The following is a 25215-nucleotide window of genomic DNA, read 5'->3' on the forward strand; positions in this document are numbered from 1 at the left end:
AATATACATCTCTAAGCAGTATGGTTTCATTTTACCTGTTTCTGAACCCTACATAAATTGAGTCTAGTGCACGTACCCATAAGCAACCTGCTTCTTTTACTCACTGTTTCTGGGTTGGGTTTTTTTGTTTGTTTGTTTTTGTTTGTTTTTTGGATGAAACTCATTCGTGGTGATGTGAAACACTAATTCATTCACTTTCACAGCTCTATAGTGTTGGGAACCAACCTGCCTGGTTTCAGAAGCTGTAACCCCCCACCCCCGCCCCATGCCCCACCAAGGCTAAGGCTGAGTGAGAGACCTTGGGACCGTAAGTCACGACGGAGACAAAGCTCATCTCCCTGGTAGGGGCACCACCTCTACCACCTTTCACTTTACCCTGCTTGGCCCTAGGTGGATGACTGGTTAGCCAATGATGGGTAAGATTCCTCAAGGGAGGGACGACCTAAGACAGATGTGGTCACAAAGGGACCCTCAGAGAAGGACTTGGGGAGCTATAGAAAAAGGAGGTGATAGACCCTTGCCCCTTGGCTTTGACATAGCCTGAGTCCTCATTGTGTCTGTGAGAAGTCTCCTAATCTCTTGGCTGCCTGACTTAAGCCTGAAACAATGATGGAGGGTGGTGCAACCCTGTGCTGGAAAGGGCAGGTTCCCCGGGGCAATCAGGCCTAAGAAAGAATGCATAAAATCCTGTGAAACCTGCTTTGCTAAGAATGTCCTCAGTTTTCTGATAAGGGTCTGAGCAGGAAATGAGTTTGTTCCCCAAAGCTTTATAGCCCTTTAGCTAACTGACCCTATCTCAGAATAAGCCCTCATGGTTCTTTGTATGTTATCTATGGTTTGATCCTTACTGCCTGACAATGATTAATGAGCTTTACCTGTATTCTTGTGCAAACGAACCAAATAAAAGCCCATTGAGGAACAGGTTCCCGGCCCTTCTCCTTTGAGAGTTTGGCCACATTTCCTCCTCAAGCAGATCATGTCTTGGTAGACTTATTCTCATCCACGATGGACAGGGGGGCTCTGAGGGCAAAGCTCCCTCACACTATAGCATTTATTCCATTGTATGACTATGCAGCAATCCATCTATCTATTCTACTACCTTGTTACAGAAATTCTGTCCCACAAATACACATATCCCAACTTTTTTATTTTATTTTAATCATTGTTCAAGTACAGTTTTCTCCCTTCCAACTTTTAAAAATATAGTGCTCTGGCCCTGGGTGGTGTGGCTCAGTGGATTGAGTACCTGACTGTCAACAAAAATGATACCAGTTCAATTCCCGGTAGGGCACATGCCTGGGTGTGGGCCAGGTCCGCAGTTGGGAGCATGTGAGAGGCAACCAATTGATGTCTCTCTCTCGTATCAATGTTTCTCTTCCTCTCCGTCTCCCTCCCTTCCCCTCTCTCTGAAATTAAATAGATAAAATCATTTTTTAAGCAAATAAATAGTACCCTAATCAATATCTAAATATCCCCATTAAACAAGACATAGACTTTGGTCTTAATGGCTCCCCCCTGGCTACACCATGACACACACAATGAAAGACTGTCTCCTTACCAGTCATGCTCTTCATTTTTAGCCTTCCTGATCAAGTGTGACCTGCAATTAAAGTTCACAGCTGCCAACCACACTGCCTTGCTAGAGCCTTTCCTGAGAGGCCATGCTCTGATATCAGCCCAGGGAACTGACATTCTAAAAAGACAAGCCCTCAAAGAAAGCGAAGCCAGGGAAGAACAGGTATACTAACGCAGAGGATGTTTCATGTTCCTAAAATGCGAAAGGCCAAAGGAAAGAAAAGGAAAAGAGCTTGGACCTGATTCACTTATAGTTAATTCTTCACAAGTGGAAGGAACAACAGTAGCACATTTCAGAATACGTGCACTTGAAATCATCCATGCAAAAATTCCAAATAGGGCCAAGGAGAGCCCAGCTACACAGAGCAGCAAAATCAGAGTATCTGTTTCCACTGCCTGCTCCTCAGTTGTATCAAGTTTTCACACACAAAAAATAATAATAATAAAATGCTCCCAGGAAAGCCAGTAGCTCTTGGTAAGCCCAGCTGGAACAACTAAGGCCCATTTATAAGAAAACATACCTTGGCTAATCAAGGTAAACTCTGATAAATGAGCACTGACCCAAGCTAGGAAAAAAATCCTTATTTCTCAAGCGTGACAAAGGCCACTGAAAAGCTCAAGAACAGAATGACTGATGAGAAGAGCCCCCTTTCTCCCCTAAATATCAAGAAGGTTATTACCTCCAATGCCTCCAGCTGGTACACTAGGTCCCCAGGGAACAATGAGTCTGTAACTATTATCCTGCCCCCATTAAGGCCTTTGGCAAACAACTGTGCACAGGAATTTTGCAAAGCTTCCTTTGTACACCCTCCCCTCTCCTGGAATGCTACTCTAAAAACTGCTATCAGAACCTCTTTACATTATTGCACCAAATAATGTCATTTAGACAATAGTAAATGCTTGAGTCAACAATGGAGAGAGATGACTTTTACTTTATAGGCTGCTCTATACCTTTTATACTATTGTATATTTAAAATCAAGCAGCACTCACCAATTCAGCTTCCTAAGCAACAAGAACAGATATTCGTGTGGCAGACATTGCTACTCCTAATTCCCACAGAAGGGAAGAACTGACACATGTAATCTTTACTCTGAAACTCTCTCCCCCTCATTTGGCCATAGCCTTGGCTGAGACGCAGGAAGAAACTCTTGTCCACAGACCATTATGGAAGGAAGAGGCCTGTCTATAAGGGAAGATCTAGTTTCCTTCTTAGTACTTACAGGAACTAAAGTAGCAGAAAGGAGGTATAGCTTATTTTGAACTATCACCATTTCATCCTCTAAGTACTATTAAACTCCCTCCCTCCACCTGCCTCACTTATCCATGACCTTCTCTTATCTAATGTTCCCCACCAAATAAAGCCAAGGAAAAATAGCTCCTGGGGGAAAAATACATAAAATGTCTTGAAGCAAAATTAAAAAAAAAAAAAAAAAACACACCAGGGGTCTATATATCAAACTTAATTTTTTGTCTCCTATGGCATCAAAAGAGGTCATTTTTCCTCTGTGAAAGAACTGGCATCTAAGCTGATTATTTATAGTTTTATTCATTGATTTGATTCATTTATCATTAATTAATTAAGTAGAAATTTAATGAGCTCCTACCATGTGCTAGGCATTGTTCCTGACAAATGGTATATACTTCAGTGAGATAAAACAGACAAACAGGTCTGTTCTTGGAGAGCTGACATTCTAGTGGGGGGAGGAGGCAACCAATAAGCATAAGTAAAACATATCATTTGTTTATCGGAATTCTAATTTCAGAAGAATATTAAGATTGAGAGGAAACTGTCACAGGTAATTGTTCTGCCAAAGTTGTACTGATTCATGTTGCAATTCATGCGGTAATTATCCTTAGCTGCTAATTTATAGGGCATAGAAAGCAAGTCATATGGTAACTGCTTTATCCAATTACATTAATAAAATGACATTCTAGAAAAACGATTTTAGCCCTACCTCATACAGCAGGGGTTTGTGAAAATAGCTGTCACAATGAGTCAGTTTGATTGAGGTTATGGATTAGACATTTCTCAGCTCTGCCAATAAAGGTTGCAGAGGAACACAGCATGATTTGGAGGACCTGGCTTCAGGGCACAAGTCGGGTGGTGACAAAGGCTGAAATAAGCCAGCTGAGAAGGAAAATGGGGACTCAAACTGTTCAAACCCACTTATAGGCTTACTAGGAGATTTACCTACAGTGCAATACTTCATGGGCAGCCACTGAAATGTTGCCCAGCAACAGGAACACCAGACAGATATTCACCAGATCCCAATAAACAATTTGGTACATTTAACTCTTAAACCTCCAGACCACAGACACCAGAAGATAGAATAATTCTCAAACAAAGACCTAGCCACACTATACTTTAGGCAAACAGAGTGATGGTATAGAAATCCATAAGCATGTCCAAAAAAGCCATTATGTTTTTCACAGCCCAAGAGCAGAAATCATCTCAGCCTGAGAATGGAATCTGATTAACTGAGAGCACCTTATTCACTCAACAAGGACTGGCAGAGCTAATAACAGGTAGATCTTAACAACGTTTGTCAGTATTCATATTACATAAAGAATAAAGACCCAATATAAAGAATGAAGACAGCCATCTAATGAACACTAAAATGTTACCCCCAAAAAGCCCAAAATAAACTCATTCACTTACAGTCAGTTGAATTTCAACAAGGGTACCAAGATAATTTAATGGGGAAAGAATAATCCTTTCAACAAAACTGAAAACTGGGTATCCACGTACAAAAGAATGAGATTAATAACTTTTGTAGATGGTGTGAGATAGAAAACATCAGATGTAAGAGCCCCAAATGTAAGAGTTAAACCATTAAATGCGTAGAAGAAAAAGGAGGTGTAAATCTTTACCTTGGATTAGGTGATGATTTCTTAGACACAATACCACCTGAGAAAGCACAAATGACCAGAAAAATAATATATGTATAAACTGACTTCACCAAAATTAAAAACACTGTGCTTCAATGGACACTTAAGAAAATGACAAGAAAAGCATGTATTGTATAAAAGTCTAGTATCTAGAAGAGAGAACTATTATAACCCAACAATAAAGACAACCCAATTAAAAACAGACAAAGAATGTGAAAAGGCATTTAACCGAAGAATATATACAAATGGCCAATAAGCACATAAGAATGCTCAACATCATTAGTCATAAGGGAAATGCCTATCTAAACCACTGTGACAACACTTCACAGTCACTATGACAATTACAATCAGTAAGACAGACAATAACAAGTATTGACAAGGATGTGGAGAGATCGAAAGCCGAATGCATTGCTGGTAACGCAATCAGTTTGGAAAACAGTCTGGCAGCCCCTCAAAAGTTAAACAAAAGAGTTATTACCATATGACCCAGCAATCCCATTCCTGGGTATACACCTAAGAAAAACAAAACATTATGTGCACACAAAAACTTGTATAAAAATGCCTACTGCAACTATTCATAATAGCCAAAGAGTGCAAATAATCCAAATGCCCATCAAGTGATAAATAAATAAAATGAGGTTTACCCATAAAATGGTATTTAGAAATTTTTTAGAAATCAAAGTACTGATTGTTGCTACAATATGGATGAACCTTGAAAACATTATGCTAAATGAAAGACACCAAAAAGAAAAAGCCACAGACTGAATGATTCTACTTATATTAAATGTCCAGAATAGGTGAATTCATAGACACAGAAAGTACATTAGTGGTTCCCAATGACTGAAGGGAGGGGAAGACAAGAGGCAACTGTTAATGGGTACAAGCTTTCTTTTTCCTTTGCATGTCGAAAATGGTATGGAATTAGACAGTGATGCCAGTTGTGTGAATACAGTATAAATCATTGAACTGTATATTTTAAGAGGGTAAATTTTATGGTATGTAAATTTATTTCAATGTAATAGAATTTTAAGGTCCAATACAGAAGTATAAAAGCATGGAGACAAAAATGTGTATCAGTCCTACAGAGGATTTCTGTATCTTACAGAAAAGATTAGATGCTTAGCTGAACAATACTAACAAAAAAATGTTGTGGCCCTAGCTGATGTGGCTCAGTGGGTTGAGTGCCAGCCTGCGAACTGAAGGGCTGCTGGTTCAATTCCTGGTCAAGGCACATGCCTGGGTTCCAGGCTGGGTCTCTGGCTGGGGAAGTGCAGGAGGTAACCAATCGCTGTTTCTCTTGCACATCGCTGTTTCTCTCCCTCTTTTTCTCCCTCACTTCTCCTCTCTCTAAAAAATAAATAAAATCTTTAAAAAAAATTTTTTTTTACATTTTTAAAGGCACCTGACACAGAATCCAAAGTCAGGCATGGTGATTCACTACAGAATGTACTGTAAATTTTCAAGTCCTCTAGAAATGACAAGACAGAAGTCACAGGAAGGAAGCAGAACTTCAGTGCAATTTACAAAACTTTTAAGGGGTAAAAATGAGTGAAAACTGTAAGTTTTTTGAGAACAATACAGCAAATACAATGAAGTCCTCTCCCTATGTGGCACAGAAAAGAGAACCAGGAAAGTTATTGGGCTGAAAGATTCACTATGCCATCCGCAAGCCTCCAACTGCCACAACCCAAAGGATGCCCGTGTAAGGGCTGTCGAACTGACAGAGAAGCAAGCCAGGGAGAGACTCTTCTCTGGACAAGGCATTTTCTCCTCCTAAAAATACCATCAGGGAACAGGGAAGGAGCTGTTGTGGATAGGGTAGGAAATATTGTATTACATACACTTTAATGAAGCAGGAAAATTCAAAAGAAATGGAATTAAAGCAAGAATAACTAAAAAGAAACTAAACTGGAGAAAGTTTCAGAAAGTCTAGCAAGAAAAAAGTTTTCTATCAACCAGAGCTGAAGCACCATCTCTTGAAAATTAAAGTCATTTAAACAAAAAGCAAGCAATCCTGAAAGAACGTAAGCTGTGTGGTCTGGGAGGTTTTTCCCAGAAGAGTCACCAACACATCGAGGTTCTTCTTTCTTTTTCTGGCAAGAGCAAGAAGCAAACCTAAACTAGAGAGTCTGGCATTCAAACACAATGAACTGGAAGCCCACGGCCTCCTAGCATGCCATTTCACTTGCTCTGAATGCACTAGCACATTCAGCACAGACAAGCTTAAGTGACTGCTCCCAGGTGTACCAGCTGTACCACAAATTGAGCCTCAGTTTGAAAATAGGGGAGTTTAATTCTCTTTGGGACTATAAAGATCATCTACAAAGAGAGGGCAGCTACAGAGAGCATTTAATCTGAGCCCTTTGATTTTACAGATGAAAAAGCAAGCAAGACAGGTGAAGTGATTTTTGTTTAAAATAAAGTATTGATGGCAGAACAAGGACTAGACCTGAAATCCCCCCAATCCTGATAACCTAATATGCCACATGTAGAAACAAGCATCTAGAGAGCTGATGTCTGTTAGAACAGTATCTGAGGTTACCTACTGATTAAATCTTTTTTTCCAATTAAAATCTTCATTTGTATGTGCCAGCACAGCAGGTTTCAGAGATTAAATCATTAAGCACGTAAGGCTTCTATGAACCAAATCAAACCAACATTTACTGAACACTACCATATGCAAGGCATGATGATCCATTGTTTGGGGTTGTTGCCAAAATTAAATATGCCCCTTGGTATTCAACGCTGTAATACAACAGAATTTCCTTCTTCTGTTTAAGGAATCCCAAGAAAAAAGTATTCCTGATGGCGAACACTTTCCCTCCTCCCTTTGGGGGCAAATGGAGGTGGAACAGGGGTTGTCAGGGCAGGGCAGGGGCTACTCATTAGGCTCTGCATGTCCAGCAGCCCCTCCCTCAACTCTGCCTCTTTCCTCCTCCCCAACGCCAATGCTCAGAGGAAAGAGAGAAGTGCCGCCACAAGTCCTGATCCCGTGACAGGGAGGGAACAGCTATTCCCACCCACAATGGCTGTAGCTGCTATCATCTTATTCCTCCTCCCCACAGCCCTGCCATCACTATGTCCCTGAGCAAAATGTACACTGTACAAAATATCAAATTATAATCCAAAGATTAAAGGGAAGTAGGAGGCCTGTATACCTGAAGCAGCTAAGTGAAAGCATACCAGAGATCTTGAAATATCCTAGAGAAATGAAGATCGCGGCATTCACTATTCCTCAGGTTTGCTTCTGTAAAGTCAGTGGATTTTTTTTAGAACTTACAGCAATACAGAAACTAAGTTATTAAGCATAATACTCAATACTACTCAGAGTGAATCATCACCAAAAAATATCTAATGTATTTGTTTTGCAGGACTAACTGCAGAGCTTGAGGAGATAATTAAATTCTATGCTCCCCATGAAAAGCATTACATTTCTAGTTTTATTTTCCAAACTTGTTTGGAAACTTCCTATTTGAAATGTTGACAGTCAATTTTAGATGTCAAAATAAAGAAGTACAAATCTACCACATATATTTCAGAGTCTTTATTGCTAAATTAAGGTACCATACCAGGATTCTCACCATTGAAAGCCTAGGGAGACGGTCCTGAAGGAAGAACTGCCAGACCTGGAGTCACCCTATCCTTCACCAGAACAGACTTGCACACCTCCTCAAGAAGTTAAACAGAAGGCTAGTTAGCAAGGATCTGGAACCTGCTGTGGTATCTTCACTGCAGGTCTGTCCAGTAGGGGCTGCGCCTCCATTTTTAAAACACTCATAGTATTCTCTTTGCTCTATGCAAACCATACTGTTCAGTTGTGTGATTTCCCCTCATCGTTGGGACAGGAAGGCACTTTCTTCAACAAACAGCAAAGTAAATGAACTTTAACATATACAGAATAAAAATTTCAAGTCAAAGTTTGTGGGCAGCTCAGAAACATGGAGCATCTTTACAATTAGCCTGTTGTACCATCAACCACTTTCAAAAATCAATTTTCAGAGTTCCTGTTCCTCAGATTACCTGAGTCTCAAGCTTATTCTTCTCTCTATATTGGCTTTCAGCTTCTCCTATTGATAAAAGAAACATGTTATCTTCTGAACCAAGAGTAAGAGAGATACCTTCATTCAGAGCACCCATACAGGACCTCTTAAGAATTTAATGGAACCAAGCAGTCTGACTAGCAGCCCTACACTGCCTTGCTGTGTAGGAAAGTTATTATTCTAGAGCTTGGATCGCAATGACTAACACAGGGGCAGACAGGGTTAAAGGCGAGCTGGGCCTGTGCCCCACAGAGAGGCTGCAGGAGGTCTCAGGAGATTCTAAAGCTCTCACTGGAGAGGAGTTTAACAAGATAACTTGGCTTTTAAGTAATAGAAGCAGCCACCCGGCCTCTGGACTGTGAAAGGGCTCACCTGCCAAGTACAATAACACAAGCAATTACCGCACACAGAATAATAGATCTCAGCGGGATTCCAGAGACCCTGGTCCGCTAGGCCTCCTCTCCCTTACACACGGAGGGAAGCACAAGGAAGAACACAACACACCACTTTTCATTTAGACCTGTGAGACTCCTATTAGGTAAGCAGATAAATTACACTTGGCATGATTCACTGTTTGGGGTTGTTGCCAAAAATAAAAATGTCCCTTGGTATTCAAGGCTATAATACAACAGAATTTCCCTCCTGGAACAGAATTCATTCATAAGGTTTAAAAGTTCACTAATATCACTTTAGTGTATTCCACGCACTAGAAACAAAAACTCATAAGCCTTATTTCTTGTTCCTTTCCTCCAAACTTCCTGCAACCCTTATTTACTTCAAGCACGTTGCCTTCACCTTACAGACCGAACCGGACTGCTCACAGCTGCTTTTAAGAACCCCTGAGTACTCCCACCTGTGCTTGCCCATTTCTCCTGCCTTTTGTCTCATCTATTTTATTCCTTTGCCTCTGTCAAGTCCTCTCACTTTCACCATCTCCCCAGAAAAGATTTTTAAAACAAAAACAGATCTGAAATTATCATCTCTGATTTTTCCAACCCATTCTCCAAGAAAACCATCAGTATTTAAATTCACAAGTCCCCCTTTTCACCAGAAAACAAAGCTACCTGCCTCAAGAGAACAGCTACCCGGAATCAAGTGTACAGCCTGGGGTCTCAAGCCTGGGCTCCCCACTCTCCATCAAAGGTGCTCTTCTCAGCCACCGGCCCTCCTCTTCCAGGCCATCCTACAAGCTAGGCTTACATACAGAACCATCCACTTTCTGTTTTTATTGGTCTGTGAACAGTGCCACCCCACACTTTTTTCCCTAGACTTAACTGCTCTTACTAAGCCCAGCAAACATACATTTTATCACTCAAAGCAGGAGACTCTGACAGTGAAAAGGGGGTGTTAGTGTGATTATGCCAAGACAACAGGTATAAACCAAAACAGCCCTGAGCAGACTGGGACGTAAGTAACCCAGTCCTGACAAAGGTGCCAAAGCCAGGTAAGGGGCTGTGGCTGTTCCTTGCAAAGAACCAATGTATATTGGTTCCACATGGTTGTTCTTTCCTGTGGGTTTGGGGAATTGGCAAAAATAAGAAAATCCCAAACAAATCTAGATTACCCAGTCCTCCTTGGGGCAAAGAAAACAGAAAATGTTTTACATTACAGTGAAAAATTTGTTCTAAATACAGCAACTTCAAGTTTTGATAAGTGGGTTTTTTTTTTTTTTTTTGAGGGGCAGGGGGCAGTGATAAGAATTTTGGAGGAAGATGAAATGCAGGCCGGATCTAAAGCACCAGAGCCTAGAGAGTTGCTGGGAGGATGGGGCCAGGAATCAAAGAAAGCCTGCTATTGTTTTTGCCCAACTAGTCACACCTGTGACAATGAACAACAACTAGTACTCTCACAACTGCACTTTTTCACACATTAAATTTGTTTAATCCTTCCTAAATAATAGTACAAAGGATGGTACCATGAAGCTCATAAGAGTTCTACTCATGCCAGTGCACACGTTTCTGCTATGCCAGAGGTTCCCAGATTCTTAAGTTTCAGACCAGGAAAGGTTTCCCCCACCCATCAAAAATAGGAACTGACATGTTGTCCACATTTTTTTTGCCAATGACATTAAATAAAACAAATGCCATCACATTATTTATAAAATAAAGGACCTTTTAGCCCCCCAACATAGTAAAAATATAAGCTCAAGACTAAAACCAGTCCTTTAAGTTGAACAACTTACACCTTGCAAAACTTGCCAGGTGTCCTTATTCCTCTCATTTTGCCACAGCCGGTTCCATTTTTATCCCCCATCTAATTCTGGGGCCGATAAACTGCTAGACTACCTAGTACCAGCTAATGGTTACTGACACTGCATACACATACGTGAGTACGAGACTCGTGTTTTACACAGCAGCAATAACTGCACAGGTGAGTGCTGTTACCATGTCCATTTACAGGCAAATCTGGAACTTGAAGAGGTAAAATTACTTGCCCAAGGCTATATATCTAGTTGTCACTGAAGTTAATTATTTGAACCACAGCCTCCCCAGAAAGTCAGTTCAGCTCTGCCTCAAGATACAAGTTCCGTCTGTTTCCCAAAGTGTGATGGGCTTGTATTTAAAAAACAAACAAACAAACAAACAAAAAAAACCTGCTTTAAGTGGTATATGAAACTGGCATGTACAAGCATTTAATATTTACACATACATAAGAACTGTTGCCTTTTCAAATCTCTTTCAATCCTTCCTGGAAAATGAAGTTTCAGTTTGATGGCAGAAAGCCTTTTCTTTTCTTTCCTTTTCTTTTTCTTTTTAAATCACACCTCCACCACTTGTTAAACGTCCTTCAGAGCACTCTGCAAAACACAATACCTAGCTAGAATTTAATAACGTTGTTTTGTTTTCACTTTAAGCCTTTTTTCTAAAGGTACTTTCTGGTTAAGGCAAGTAATATTGGTTTTCCGTTTTCAATAATGAAATTACGTTTCCTTTTAAAATAGCATTTCACTTTATAAAGCAGCTGATGATCCAAAAGATTTTCAAACTAAATAGAAGTAGAGATATTAATCAGACATACTAAGACCATAGTAAGGGCACACACACATCTGAAGCCCGGGAAACTTTAGGTAAACTATTAACAGGGATTAGCACTTAACTGAAAGGCTGAAAACATGACTCCCTTGGTTCAGTCTTTCCAAACAGCTCTGAAAAGGACAGTTTTCCAGCCCTGGCCAGGTAGCTCAGTTGGTTAGAGCTATCAATATGCTAAAGTTGCAGGTTCAATACTTGGTCAGGGCACAGACAATAATCAACCAATGAGGGCATAAATAAATGTCACAACAAATTGATTTTTTATTCTCTCTCCCCCTTTAAATCAACAATAAATATTTTTAAAATAAAAATGAGTTTCCCCATGCAGCATACAGTCATACTTGCCATCTCTTACCTCCCCAGTCTCTTATCCGAGAAGAAAAAGGAAAAAGAGAAAGAATTATGTACCAGTCCTTAGGAACCAAGTCAAACCTCTTGCATGATCCTGCCTCTCTCCCACTCAGGTTATCTATGGCTAGATAGTCGCACACCTCCTTAGTCACGGAGCTCTCTAGAAACCAAAGGGCCTACTCAACCTGTAAGTACTAAGACCTGAAAACACCTGGGGATCTTCAAGCAATTAAAAAAAGAGTTATTTAATGATCCCCAGAGGCTGGGCCCTGCTGTCCACTGAAGAAACAAAGTGGTTTGCAAGGATTCTTAGATTGGGGAAATAAAACCACCAAAAGTTATATGATTAATGAGTAATGAGATCTTAAGCTGTATTTTGCCCTCAATTTTATTGAAGATGATACCTGTGAAACAAACGGGTCATGTATAAATAAAGCTTCCTTACCACCACTTAAAGTGAGTATTAAAAGGTATCAGCGACTGCACATCTAGTAATGCCTCATGGAAATGCCAATATAAGAATACAAAGATGTACAAAAGAAGTTCAGACTGTGTAGCAGTATTCAGAATCATGAAAAGCCAAACAAACAAATAAAAAAACCATGCAGGAAAAACTGCATGAGTAAGTACATCCCAACTATGGACTACTTCTCAATCTTAAAGAATGAGGTAGACACCTATAATTATGATATAGAGAGTCATGACAATTTTTAAAAAGAAAAACAAAACTGCAAGACACAATATAGTATGACCCCATTTCTGTTTCTTTAAAAACAAAAGTAGAAGGGTGTATGTATCTGCATGAAGAAGGGTTAGAAACAGTACCTTAGGGGAATGAGAATGCATGATAGAAAATGAGGGGTAAGGAGGGCAGAGGGGGAGAGATTCTGGTATTTAACTTTACATACTTCTACACTGTTTTAAAGTCTTATGAGCCAAGTATTAACTCCAAAATTTAAATATCAATAACTATTAAATTATTAATACTGAATGAGCATTTTGAAGGAATTCGGGAATGAGCCAAAAAACTGCTGGTCAAAATGAGGAAAGTTCACCAAGGCAACCACAAATGTGTTCCTAATCAAAGACTCTGAAGACCTGTGAATTACAATACAACTATATTTCCATATTTGAGAAGTACTACAATAAAAAGTAAAGATTAAGACCACCAAGGCAGTCATTTTAGGTTTTACTGCTGTTGTTAAAAAAATGGGGTTTATAAACAAGAAACAGGATGTGTACAGGCCCAACTGTGTGGCTACTATGCATTGCAAAAGCAGAAAGTGAGAAGCATAGAATCTCCATGTTTGCAGATAACACTAAAGTCTTCCACAGTAACAATGTGCCAAGGTGTCAGTGCCAAATTATTGGAAGATCTTGGAAATCTATGGGAACAGAAAGAAAAGTGACAGATGAGCATTAAAATGAACATATGGCCTAAATTGGGCATATAAAACATCTTCTCAGCTGTCATCATGACCAAGGAATGGGATCTCAGTGTCACTCTAAAAGGACCCTAAGGATATCAGCCCAATACTGAACTACAGACTAATAGCAATACGAAGTGTCCTGGGAGCCATCAAGACAAGCACTAAAAAAGGAAAGAGACACAGTCCTACTATCCTTCCACATACAAAATTCTGGTGCCTCTACCCCAACATATACTTTTTATCATCTGTGTCCTGACCCTTAAACTACGTACAATACAGCAGTTAAAAAAGTTGGTCTCAAATGCCAGCACCTGGACCGAGCCCAAACCAACCCTTTCAGAACCTAGACTGTTTTCAAAACATAGATTCCCAGGCCAACTTTGCAGAGATTGATTCAGTCCCTCTGAAACGCCTTCTAGGTGGTCCTAAAAAAAATGACCTGTTTAGGAAATCATTGAGTTCTTTCTCCCTCTCTAAATTTACTCCCAGAAAGGACTTAAGAAGGCTTACAATAAAACAAACCAAAAAAAAGAAAAGAAACCATGTGAGGAACTACCAAAAATAGATTAAGATGGTTCCTATGCCTGCACACTAAATGGAAGTGGAAAAGATCTGCAAAAGACCGTTACAAAGATTTGAAGGAAGATGCTCTGGCCTCGAAGCATGAAAAGCAGAGCTCAGAACTCAATTGTACCCCACAGCCCACCAGACTCAGGGCCAGAATAAATTCTCCCCATGAGCTACAGCTCCCCAAGGGCCGTGTCTCATCCCCACCCTTCCCAAAGCAAGACCTACTGCACCACGAGGTCAGGGTGTTCTGAAGTAGAGTTGAGACTGGGTGAATAAAACCCATTGGCACCATGTTCTTCCAAGGCTCAAACAACCGCTCCCACTAGTCTTTCCTAATACCACTACTGAGATGAGGATCCCGTTTGGCTCACTCCTATCCACCCTCCACCCACGGATTTACTTAAGTCTTCCACCCTAGAAAACTGTATTTCAACCAATTCACATTCTTAAAAAAAAAAAAACAAAGCACGTGTTTCATGCAGGATAAGAAGCAATTCAAAATGAAGCCCACCACAGGTATAAGATTTCTCAGCTTTGGTTCATCATGCCTAAAAGACATTATATACATAGGCTTTCTTTGCTATATAAGCTTTCTTATTCAATCTCAGCCTTTCAGGACTAGAAGAAGCTTAGAGACAATGAATCCAACTGCCTCATTTAACAGAAAAGTCTGTGAGGTAGAATTTTACCCCTCATCACTCAGATTAAGAACAACAGCATCTGGACTATAACCTGTTTCCCCTGAATCCAAGACCAAGGATCTCTCTTCTCTGCCAGGTTGCTTCCCAGGGACAATGTTAATAAATTGGATTTATTAACCTTAAGCACAGATTCCCCAAATCTCAATCTGGTACTCCAAGTCCATCCCAAGCAGGCTACTTCCAAATTAAAGCATCTCAAAATGTGTTAAGGCATAAAGAGAGAGTGAAGAGATGGTGCCTTAACTCACTCATCATAAGAATATAAATCGAGCCCTGGCTAGCGTGGCTCAGTGGATTGAGCATAGGCCTGCAAACTAAAGGGTTGCTGGTTCGTTTCCCAGACAAGGCACATGCGTGGGTTACTGGCCAGGTCCTCAGTAGGGGACACACGAGAGGCAACCACACAGTGATGTTTCTCTCCCTCTCTCCCTCCCTTCCTCTCTCTCTAAAAATAAGTAAATAAAATCTTTAGAAAGAAAGGAAAAGAGAAAAGAAAAGAAAGCTTATCATGCCCGGTTTATAAAATAGACTGAACATCTCAAAAATGATATCTGAAAATCTCATCTAAATTTCCATTAGGTTTATTTTTTCTGTAACTTCCCAATTTAAAAAAAAAAAAAATTGCCACCCTGCCTTGGTGGCTCAGTTGGCTAGAGCATTGTCCCAATATGCCAAGGCTGCAGGTTTGATCCCTGTCAGGGTACCTACAAGAATCAAACACTGAATATATAAATAAGTGTAATAGTAAATTGGTTTCTCTCTAAAATCAATTTTTAAAAATTAGTAATAAATTAAATAAACTCATCCTTTTAAAAAAGCCAACTAATCAAAAACTAAAATTTACCAAAAAAGCCAACTGAAACCACTGTTCTTTTTTCCCTAAACATTAGAGCTAAGTGAGAAAAACATAACATTATCATATTGAGTCTCATTGAAAATAAATGAAATCTCACAACACTCCATCTGCATCAAATGTTCACAACCTGTGATTCTGCATCAGTTTCTGCTGTAAAATCAAAAAGCATATGTCAGTCTCCCAAGAGAGGGAGCAGCAACAGAAACTGGGTGCGTAGCCATCTCCCAACAAGAAATAAAAGAAAAAGCTACAATAAGCCCAATAAGAGTTGAATCCCTTTACTTCATTTCCTGTGCTTAATAAGGCAAAGAATTTCCTACAGTTTTTAGCTATGCTCTTCCTTGGAGACATAAAATAAAATCCAAGACCAGACCCCAAAGGTCTGCTAGAACCACACCTAGAAGGTGAATAGCCAGCCCATGCTGAGAGGTGAGTGCACAACCTTCTTACCTGGATCAGAAACCTGGCCAATTTTCTCTTTTGAACTACAAATGGAAACTAAAATTTTCACTTATTTCCCGTTCCCGAATTCCACTCCCCAGGTAAAATGAGGCAAAGACTCACCAAGTCATTTGCCCACTTATTACCAGGAAGTGATCACTATCTGGCCCCATTTTATTAAGAGTCACACTGTGTGTGAGCTAGTCCTTTCCTGACCATTAGTGTGAACTCTGCAGCAGTTACTTGGATTTTTACCACCACTGGTGAAAGCTTGGCCAAAGCTTACTAGGTTAAAAGTTGCCAGAGGCCAAAGTAAATTACATGCAGCAATAAAATGCTAACAGAGGTATGACTACTGACAAGTTCTGGATGCTATTTAACTCTCACTGAGCCTGTTCTTGGCATTGGAAGGCAGGTACAGGTTTCCCATGCTATCCAAAAGTAAAACAGTCCTATTAAAACTTTCATGAGCCAAAGTGGGGTAAAGTGAAGAAGCAATTACCATTAATTTATATGGAAAACTTTTGAGCATTGCCAGACCCAAAATTCAACAAATACAATGTCTTTCTTTTGTTCATAATCAAAATGTTTAGTTATGTCCAGTTTTATGCTATGCTTAACACCATTAAGAGCTCTCTTAGGCTTTTCTGACACTTTAGAACACATCTTGCTAAGGGATGAACAAAATAAGTTAAGATGAGTTACAGATGCTCACAGACACCACTCAAAGCTACGGAAGCTCGATGCTGAGTGCACTTCCTGGGGAAGGAGCCTGGCACTGCCACAGGCTGCTTGGGGTGCACACTGCCTCTCCAAGGGGAAACAAATGCTGCATGTTACTTTTACTTTTCACCTTTTTTCATAAAAGCGAAAATTCTCTTTCAATTGCCTTCAGTTAGCAAAAACATACAAATGTAGGTCTTTTGTAAAAGTTAAGTGGCGTAATACAAACTTCAGAAAAACACAGGATACCTGTAGCGACTTGGGAATATGTAGGTCTGGCTGATAGGAAGTTAAAAAAGACCTTAGTCTTGGCCGTGTAAGACACATGAATATGAACAAGAGCGAGTATGTTTTTGCCAGTCTGCCACTGTTTACATTTATGCAGCGGGCTTAACGTCAGCTACTAATCTCACCAGGGTACCAGAACAATGACCACCTCCACTGCCTTTCTGCCTTTTGTCACCCTTAAACACATATGTTAACAACTGAGATGAAACTGATACCACTTATGTGGAACACTGAACTTGGAAGAAATTGAAGAACTACTACAAAAATACTGAAGATATCAACAATGGTGACCCTAGGTCCTTTGTACTTGCTCTTCAGTCTGCCAAGAACACACTTCCTCTCTGGTTGGTTCTTTGATGTCCATCAGATCTTAGTGCAAATGCTGAGAGAAGCCCTTGCTAAACACCCCACCTAAACATGCCTTCCCTCCCCTTAGTCCCACCACTCTGCCCCATTCCCCTACCTGAAATCCCTATTTGTATTACCCTGCTTATTTACTATTTACTTGTTTACTCTCCATCTTCTCCATGAACCATAAGGGAAGGACTCTGATCTACATTTTTACCGGTTTCTCCAATACCCAGAGAGAGCTCGACACAACAGATGATCAGAAAATATGTGTTTAAGAAAGAAAGGACGTATGATTGCTCATCAATCTGTATCATTAGTTAGTACATGGCAGGAGCCACTGTTAGCATAACTGGAGCCAGACAGACATTTCCTTTTCACCAGAAGTGACAGAAAGCCTTTAAGATGTAGTAAAAACTTTGTGCTCCTTTACATACAAGCTTGACTGAAAGTTGCCTTGGGTACCTGCTGGGAAGTGGACAATTCTAAGGCTTCAGAGAAATGTCTTCCATCATATTCTACCTACTTCTTTGCAAATGGTGCTATAAAGTATCATTATTCAGCTATCTTGTCCCATTGAGTAGAATAAGGGTAGTTTCAGTAGCTTAGGTGAGTTTTGTATTTTTCCTTTCACAGCCTGCATGAGGTAAGTGCACACAGGAAGGAGCAGGCGACATACTACTACTCTCTGTCCACATTACACTATGGAAAGACACATACTTCTTAGTTCAGAAACCTGTGAAACACTTAGCTAAAATGATCTAAATTACAGGTAGCATTTCCTATAGGTTGTAAGAAATTTCCTACTGGAGAAATGTCCACTAAGCTGCTCACCAGGAAGTCTACATCCCACTTTACAACAACTTGACAGCACAATTCCTGTCGAAGGGGAAAATTATGGGCCATCTCCTTACTCCTTAGGTGACCCTCTGCCATAGCCACCTACGGTGAATCATGTTTCTTAGCATAAAACCAATGGGGCAGAGGGATTTCTTTCCCCCTTAGGGGATTTTAAAAGGAGTGGGTTAAAATGGGAACTGGGATTTGGCACTGAGCTCCCTTTGGCCTTCCACACCACAAGCAAGATAAGATACTCTGCTCCCACAGTTGCTTCTGATAAGCACAGAAGATTCAAGAACTGTGGCCGACACATTCTGCTGTTAGGAAAGCAGTCTGTGGGCTCCAGATTGAAAAAACATGCAAACATACCAAGTCAGATGGGAAAGTAGAAAGACTTAGAAAATGGCTTTACCCTCAAAACAGAAAGAAACTCAGGTCAATAAAACCAGAGAAAACAGCCATTTCTACGTAGCTACAAAGTGGGGTAAGTGAATTTTATACAAAGTACGCCAAAACTTCTCCCAACTTCATTTATTTAGCATGTGCTGACGATAATCTGTTGCAGCTAAATACTGTCCAGCAAATTATTCAAAGAAACCCAAAGTTAGAATCCTTGAGGGTTTTGAGAAAGCAGTACCTGATTCAACAGAGACATTTATTCTTCCAGGTTGTATTTTGTCTGTCCACACATTTGCCAGTCTCATCCCAACTCAGAAAATATAAGTCCACCTTCAGTTTTCCACTGTCCTTACTTACTGCCTTTTCAGTTAACAGAACATCTCCAAAATGCTTGTGTGAACTTACTGCCCACTCCCTCCTTAAACACACTCCAGAACCAACTCTGTCCCTTTGCTTCCACTCAAACAGCAAAGCACAGCTTCTACCCAGCACTGTCATTTTTATAAACAGGTCAAATGTAAAGATTTTTTAAACTCCATCCACAAATTCTTTCTTCTTTAACCTTAAAAAAAGTCACACAGGACTTACTAAGAGTGCAAGGCAGAGGCCAGAAAAACTTGCATGTTCCTCTGTCCTATACCCTGTTCTTTTGACAAAGAAGGATTATTCCTCCTCACTGAAACAAGCCTCAAGCCTAGATCTGTTCAGACCTTCAGCTCTGCCTGAGTCCAGACAAATCCAGAGGACTCACTCTGAAATGCATGCCTCTGGTTAATATTCCGGTTTCCGTCCCTCCTAAAAGGCAGAAAAGCTGTGATTACCATTTTCCTATTCATCAAATTACTTCCTTCTCACTTTCTGTCTTCCTTTGGAGAGTTCTTATGAAGCAGTTCCTAGTACTATTGGAAACAATTACTCTCCAGGAAAATACAACTTTGCTTAGCAAAAGAGCTTCACACGGAGCAATTTGCCAGTGGTCAATTTTTTATTCCAGACAAGACTTCTAAGTTTGGCACAACTGCCTGGGACTCTGCAATTCACTGGGCTTTCTTCTCCTAATTTCTGCCTGGAACTCACCCACCCACCCCATGCAGTTTGGTCACAGAAAAACAGCAATATAGATCATTCAATTAGTGCATTTTAAAAGCCTCGTCTCAGACTCAGAGGTGTCTTCCACACCACAATCCTTTGCACAAAACGACCAGAAGCACCAAATGAAGTCACTCACCACAACAGCAGCTCCCGGAAAAGACAAGAAGTAACATCTAATCTTTCCCCATCTTAATTACAGTCAGCTTCGCTTTCCTACAATTTTGCGGCCATGCACCACTGGCCCCACCCTTACAAATTCATGCCTTGGAGTTAGAAGTGTCATAGCACCATGTTGAAAAACATGTGCTTTAGCAGACAGGCCTTGGTTCAAATCCCAGCTCTGCCTTTTATTAATAATAAGAAGTGCCTGCCCATGGGTAAACTATTTTTTCTAAACCTCAGATTACCCAGCTGTAAAATGTAGCAATTAAGCCTATCTACTTGTTAGGTACTATAAATGAGATATGTAAACACAATATTCTGCATAAGATATGACCCTTAGTAAACAAGCGACTGTTGATATTCAATATCAATGGGAGTAATCTGTGGGCAGGCATGGGCACCTTACAGAACCCAGATGCACCGAAAGCCTCCAGCACTGGCAGAAGGAAAATACGTTCAGCCTCATTCCACTCCCACCCCACAAATGAGAGGGGCCTTAACAAAGGAAAAAACTCAGACCACTCAGTGCTGACAATCCCACCATCAGACCACCAAGCCATGCTTCACTCCTATGGTAAAAGGAAAGATCAGTGCAAATGAAAAGGTTAATGAAAGAGAAGCCCTTCATAATACTTTCATGGGTCAGGTCAATATTTCAACAAGGGAAAAATATGTGAATCTTGGAAAGTCCCTTTTCATTCAGTTTCTGATAAATTCTGACTCTCCATTTATGTGCAGATAAAGGAGGGAAAGCAATATTGAAAACCCTAAGGATATCAACTGGTGGCAGAATATTACCTAACAAATGAAGACATGAGAATTAGGGGGAAAGAGAAATCTTGAAATCTAATTCACACACACATAAGCTGAAGAACATTTCAATCCTATGAAAGACCATGAGTTAAGAAAACAGAATGTTTTTTAAACTTTCTACAACAACAAAAAACTGTTGGCACCTTGGGAGAAAATGTCCTAAAGCATATTTGCTGTTCCAAATGGAATGGAAAAGTCAGAATTTAACGTGAAACAAAAATATAGAAGTTTACAGTCTTCACAACCAGAAAATCTGGTAACAACCAAGAAATGTCAGGTTCCGAGATTTGGGAGGGTTGGGGGAAGGACAATAGAGGGGACAAGCCATAAAGGGAACTTATACAAAATTATCATGAAACTGAGAGTAAGTTTTTTAAAAATGAACTTTACAGGGTTTTGAATTCAAAATTCAAGAATGTAGGGAGTAAGGGGAGAGAAAAATCTGGCAGAATCTATAGAGTCATAGGCTGGGAATCAGAACACTTGGGCTCTGGCTCTAAGCCAAACCATGTGCCCTTAGGCAAGTCACTGTTAGCGGTGGGAGAACGAGAAGTGATCGCTAAGATTGCTACCTGCCTAACAGTTTACGGGTCAAAAGGAGGGGCGAGCACAAATATCTCAGGACTACAGACTTGACACAGGAGGTGGGGAGGGAAAAAAAGGAAATGAGGGCCAGAGAGCAAGGAAACTTGGAGTAAGTAACTGAGCGTCGGTGGAAACAGAAAAGCTTCAAGATGGTCAAGTACTCCTAGAGTTCCAGAGAGGAACGGACAACAGGACCTAGAAAAACTGCAAACTGCTCAGCAAATGTCAAAATGGACAGAAGGACAAGGGGAACGGGAAGACAGATATCAACCAATTATCTGTTAATCAATATTCGGTCTGTCCTGGTAAACAGCCAAAAGATCTGAGTGCCGCGACCACGGAAATCACAGTGACCCCTAATGCCAGGGTGTTCGGGAGGCTAGGTAGGAAGGAGAGTCCGTGACGGGTTCCTTCTAGAGAGGGGATTCTGAAAATGGGTGGAAAGTGAAGAAGGGGGACAGAGGGAAAGGGACCTGGGACACTCTGCAGTCTGGCAGGAAGGGAAGAGGAGCTAATGCCAGACTCCCGCCTGGAGACGGGCAGTGGGCTAGGTATCTGGGGCCCCGTTCTCACCATCTTGACAATGCCCCGCTGCACGGTGGGGACCGCGGGTCCCCCGGAGGAGCCACCGCTCTGCGCGGAGGAGGCCATGTGTAGAGATGGAAAAACAGCGAGTAAGGCTGAGGGCCGGCTTGGAGGTGTCAATGTGAGTGTCGGTGTTGGTGAGAGGCCGCCGCGACGAGGAGCTGGCGGGCGACGAGCTGCAGACGGTGGACGGACGGACACGCCGGGTGCTCACAGAAACAGCAGTGGAACTGGGATCGAAAAAGGAGACGAGATCTCGGCCGCCGCCACACGTTCTATTCGCCGCGCAAGCGTGCCAGAGCGCCCCCGCCCTCCAGCCAATTAGCACCCAGAGCCTGCCAGACCTCAAGCCAATAGGCATCCTGCTCTCGAAGCCCCGCCTCTTGATTCCAAAACGGGTGGCGAACTCCAGGAAGCGCTGAAAGAGCTGATTTGCGGTAACTGGAAAAGTCTGGGGCGGGACTTCCGGGGCAGTCTTCTAAGTAGTGTCGGGAGGTGTAGTGAGAAGGAAAGGACACGTCAGCATCTGGCCGCGGGGCGCGGTGGGCCATGGGAGCCCCAAGGGTAAGGCCGGCCTCGCCCACCAGTTTAGCCCCGCCCATGTCGCCCCGCCCCGCCCCGCCCCGCGGGCCGCAGGGTGCGGGGGAGCTCACGGGAATACCGGCGTTTCTGGAGGGCGTTTCTGGGTTGAGGTGTGCGTACCGGGAACTGGGAGCCAGAGAGACCAAGTCGGGGAGGGTTCTCGGAACTGGCAGAACACCGACTTCCGAAATTTTACCTCAGCTAAAAGAATGGGGGAACTTGGAAAAGTCTGAGCATCGTGAAACCTTCTACTACGTTGGCCTTGGCACGGAACGCCGTTGCACTTCTTTCCTGTAGTCCGGATTGCATTTCGCTCGTATTTGTGTCGCCGGTGTCTAGTGCTTGTACGGCGCTCAGAGTAATGTTTGTTGAAGGAAAGAATACATCTTTTAAGGGGTGACGTGTCCTTTACAGTAAGGAAAATGACCGCCCCTTCCCGCTGCGCTGAAGTCAGGAAAAGCCTCGCTACATGCTCTCCCTGAGCCCGGAGGAGGTAGTCCCCTGATGGAGTGTGTTGACCTTACAAGCCTTCAACCCATTCCCACCCCCTCACCTAGCCCTTGTCTCTTTTGAATAAAAATATTGCGGGGGTGGGGGGCGGAGAGCCACGACATACAAATAGTTAAATGAATATTTAGAGACAATTAATACTATTCGAGTGCCCACTATGTGGAGCCAAGGACCTTAGGAATTACGGCATTTAATTTTAATCTTCAAAACCAAGCTCTGCACCGAAGATGCCACTTATCCTGTAGTTCTTTTAAGAGGTTGTTTGCTAATTCTCGCACATTTCTCATGTCCCAGGGTCAAGTTTTGGGGTTAGCACCTTTATAGCACAGGTGACAGTATGGTAGCTGGTTTCCATCAGAGCAAGCGAGAGGAAGAGCGGACAAGCAAGACAAAGGCATTTAAAACCTCATCTCAGGAGTAACATCTCATCATTTTGCCATATTCTATTCATAAGAAGAGTCACTAGGCCCTGCCCACAGTCAAGGAAGTAGGAATTGTTACACAAGGGAAAGAATACCGGGAAGCAGGATCATTGGTGATCATCTTAAAGGTTGCCTGTCACACACTGTTCTTTAATTTTAAGTAGAATTCAAAGTCCACTAATCTTTCTATCTTCTTTTTACCTGTTCCCTTCTACTGGAAATTTCTTCTGTTTACTCAGTCACTTGGATCTCCAACTCCATTTGGTCTCGGTTGTATGTTTGTTTAATTAAGGCTTTTTTTTAAAGAGCAATTTTAGGTTCACAGCAATATTGAGGGGAAGGTACAGAGATTTTTCCGTATACCCCCTGCCCATGCACATGCATAGCCTTTCCCATTGTCAACATCCCCCACCAGAGTGGTACATTTGTTACAGTTGGTGAAATAACATTGACACATCATAATCATCCAAAGTCCATAGTTTACATTAGAGACCACTCTTGGTGGTGTGAATTCTCTGAGTTTGTACAAATGTATAATGACATGTATCTATCATTCTGGTATCATACAGAGTGTTTTCACAGCCCTAAAATAATCATTTGTTCTGTTTAAAACCTGTTTTCCTCTTAACTCCAACTCCACTGGCTACCATACTCTCAAACAGTAATAAGGCCTTTTACTTCAGAGAGATAATAAAAGCCATCAAGAACGCCTTCCATTTCCCACCACCAAATTTAAAAACTCATCTTCCTTTTCATTCCTCTCTTCGTCTCCCTTGTTACAAAGAAAAAACTCCCTCCTACTGCCTACGCCAAACTTTCCCTTTCAGGATCCACTCCTCCACCTTCTCAAGGACTCTAAGACATAATTCTCACTGCTGTTTTTATAAACTCTCAGTTTATCCTGGATTCTTCTCATTAGCATTTAAATATCGAATTTCTTAAACAGTAAAAGTAAATGTCAAAAAATCTCCTTTACTCTGCATTTCTCTTCAGATAGCTCTCCTCCCTTCACAAACAAACCCTCTTGGTGAAATTCTTTGTTGCCTCCACATCCTTAACCCTGTATCCAATTCTCAGCCCACTACATTCTAACTAACTATTGTTCTTAATATTTTACTGAAACTGCTCTCTGCAAGGTGACTAATAACCACCTTGTGACTCCATTCGATGGACACTTTTCACACTTCACTTTGCTAAGCTCTCCACAACATTTAACACCATTTGCTATTTGAGGAGTCTCCTTCCAACACTCCTTGTACTCTTCCCATCTCTCTAGTTGCTCTGTATCTCCACTGTGAATGACTCTTCTTTTGCCTGCCACTTAATATTGATATTCCTCGGGGCTCTTCTCAGAGCATCTTCTTTTCTAATTTGAAACATTCTTTCACTACATCCATTCCCATGGCTGCATGCTAATGATTCCCAAATATATAGAGCCTGTTGAACTCTCTCGGATTCTAGACACATATATACAGTGATACTCTAGATACCTGCCTGTGGCTGTCACCTCAGAAATTCAAGTTCAACATGTCTCGCAAGGAACTTATATTTCCTCCCCAACCTGCCCTTCCCTAGTATGTATCTCAGCCCAAATAATGACACCTGAAGCTACTCAGCTGCAAGCCAGAAATCCGGAGATCGACAGTAACAGCGCCTGCGCCCCCCACCCCCACCCCGCCTCCTCATTCCTCAGTTCCTAGTAAATCTTTGAAATGTTAGGTCCACAGCAGGTCAGTCCAGTACACAGGCTCTGGAACCAGACAGCCAGGATTCACATCCCAACCCAGTACAACCTGAAGCAGGTTATGTAGTATCTCTGTTCCTTGCATTTCTCATCTGTAAAATGAAGATAATAACAGGACCTACTTCCAAGGATTGTTCTGGTATTGAGGGTTAAATGAATTGGTATTAGTTAAACACAGAACACTGCCTGGATCTATGTGTTAAATTTGTTATAATTATCACATCTCTCCTGTTGTT

General features: G+C 41.5%; 1 protein-coding gene across 1 annotated transcript in view; it reads right to left on the minus strand.

Moving 5' to 3' along the window:
• The window catches only part of SND1 (staphylococcal nuclease and tudor domain containing 1), a 416128-nt gene extending 394110 nt beyond the window's left edge, over window positions 1-22018 (minus strand). The window contains exon 1 of the mRNA XM_045855549.1: window positions 21710-22018. Coding sequence (XP_045711505.1) covers window positions 21710-21787 — 78 coding nt within the window. The 5' untranslated portion in view covers window positions 21788-22018. The remainder of the gene's footprint in view (window positions 1-21709) is intronic.
• Between the last annotated feature and the right edge of the window lie 3197 nt (window positions 22019-25215).

Source organism: Phyllostomus hastatus, unplaced genomic scaffold (assembly GCF_019186645.2).
Source record: "Phyllostomus hastatus isolate PE091 unplaced genomic scaffold, TTU_PhHast_1.1 phas_scaffold_114, whole genome shotgun sequence".
Taxonomy (NCBI): Eukaryota; Metazoa; Chordata; class Mammalia; order Chiroptera; family Phyllostomidae; genus Phyllostomus; species Phyllostomus hastatus.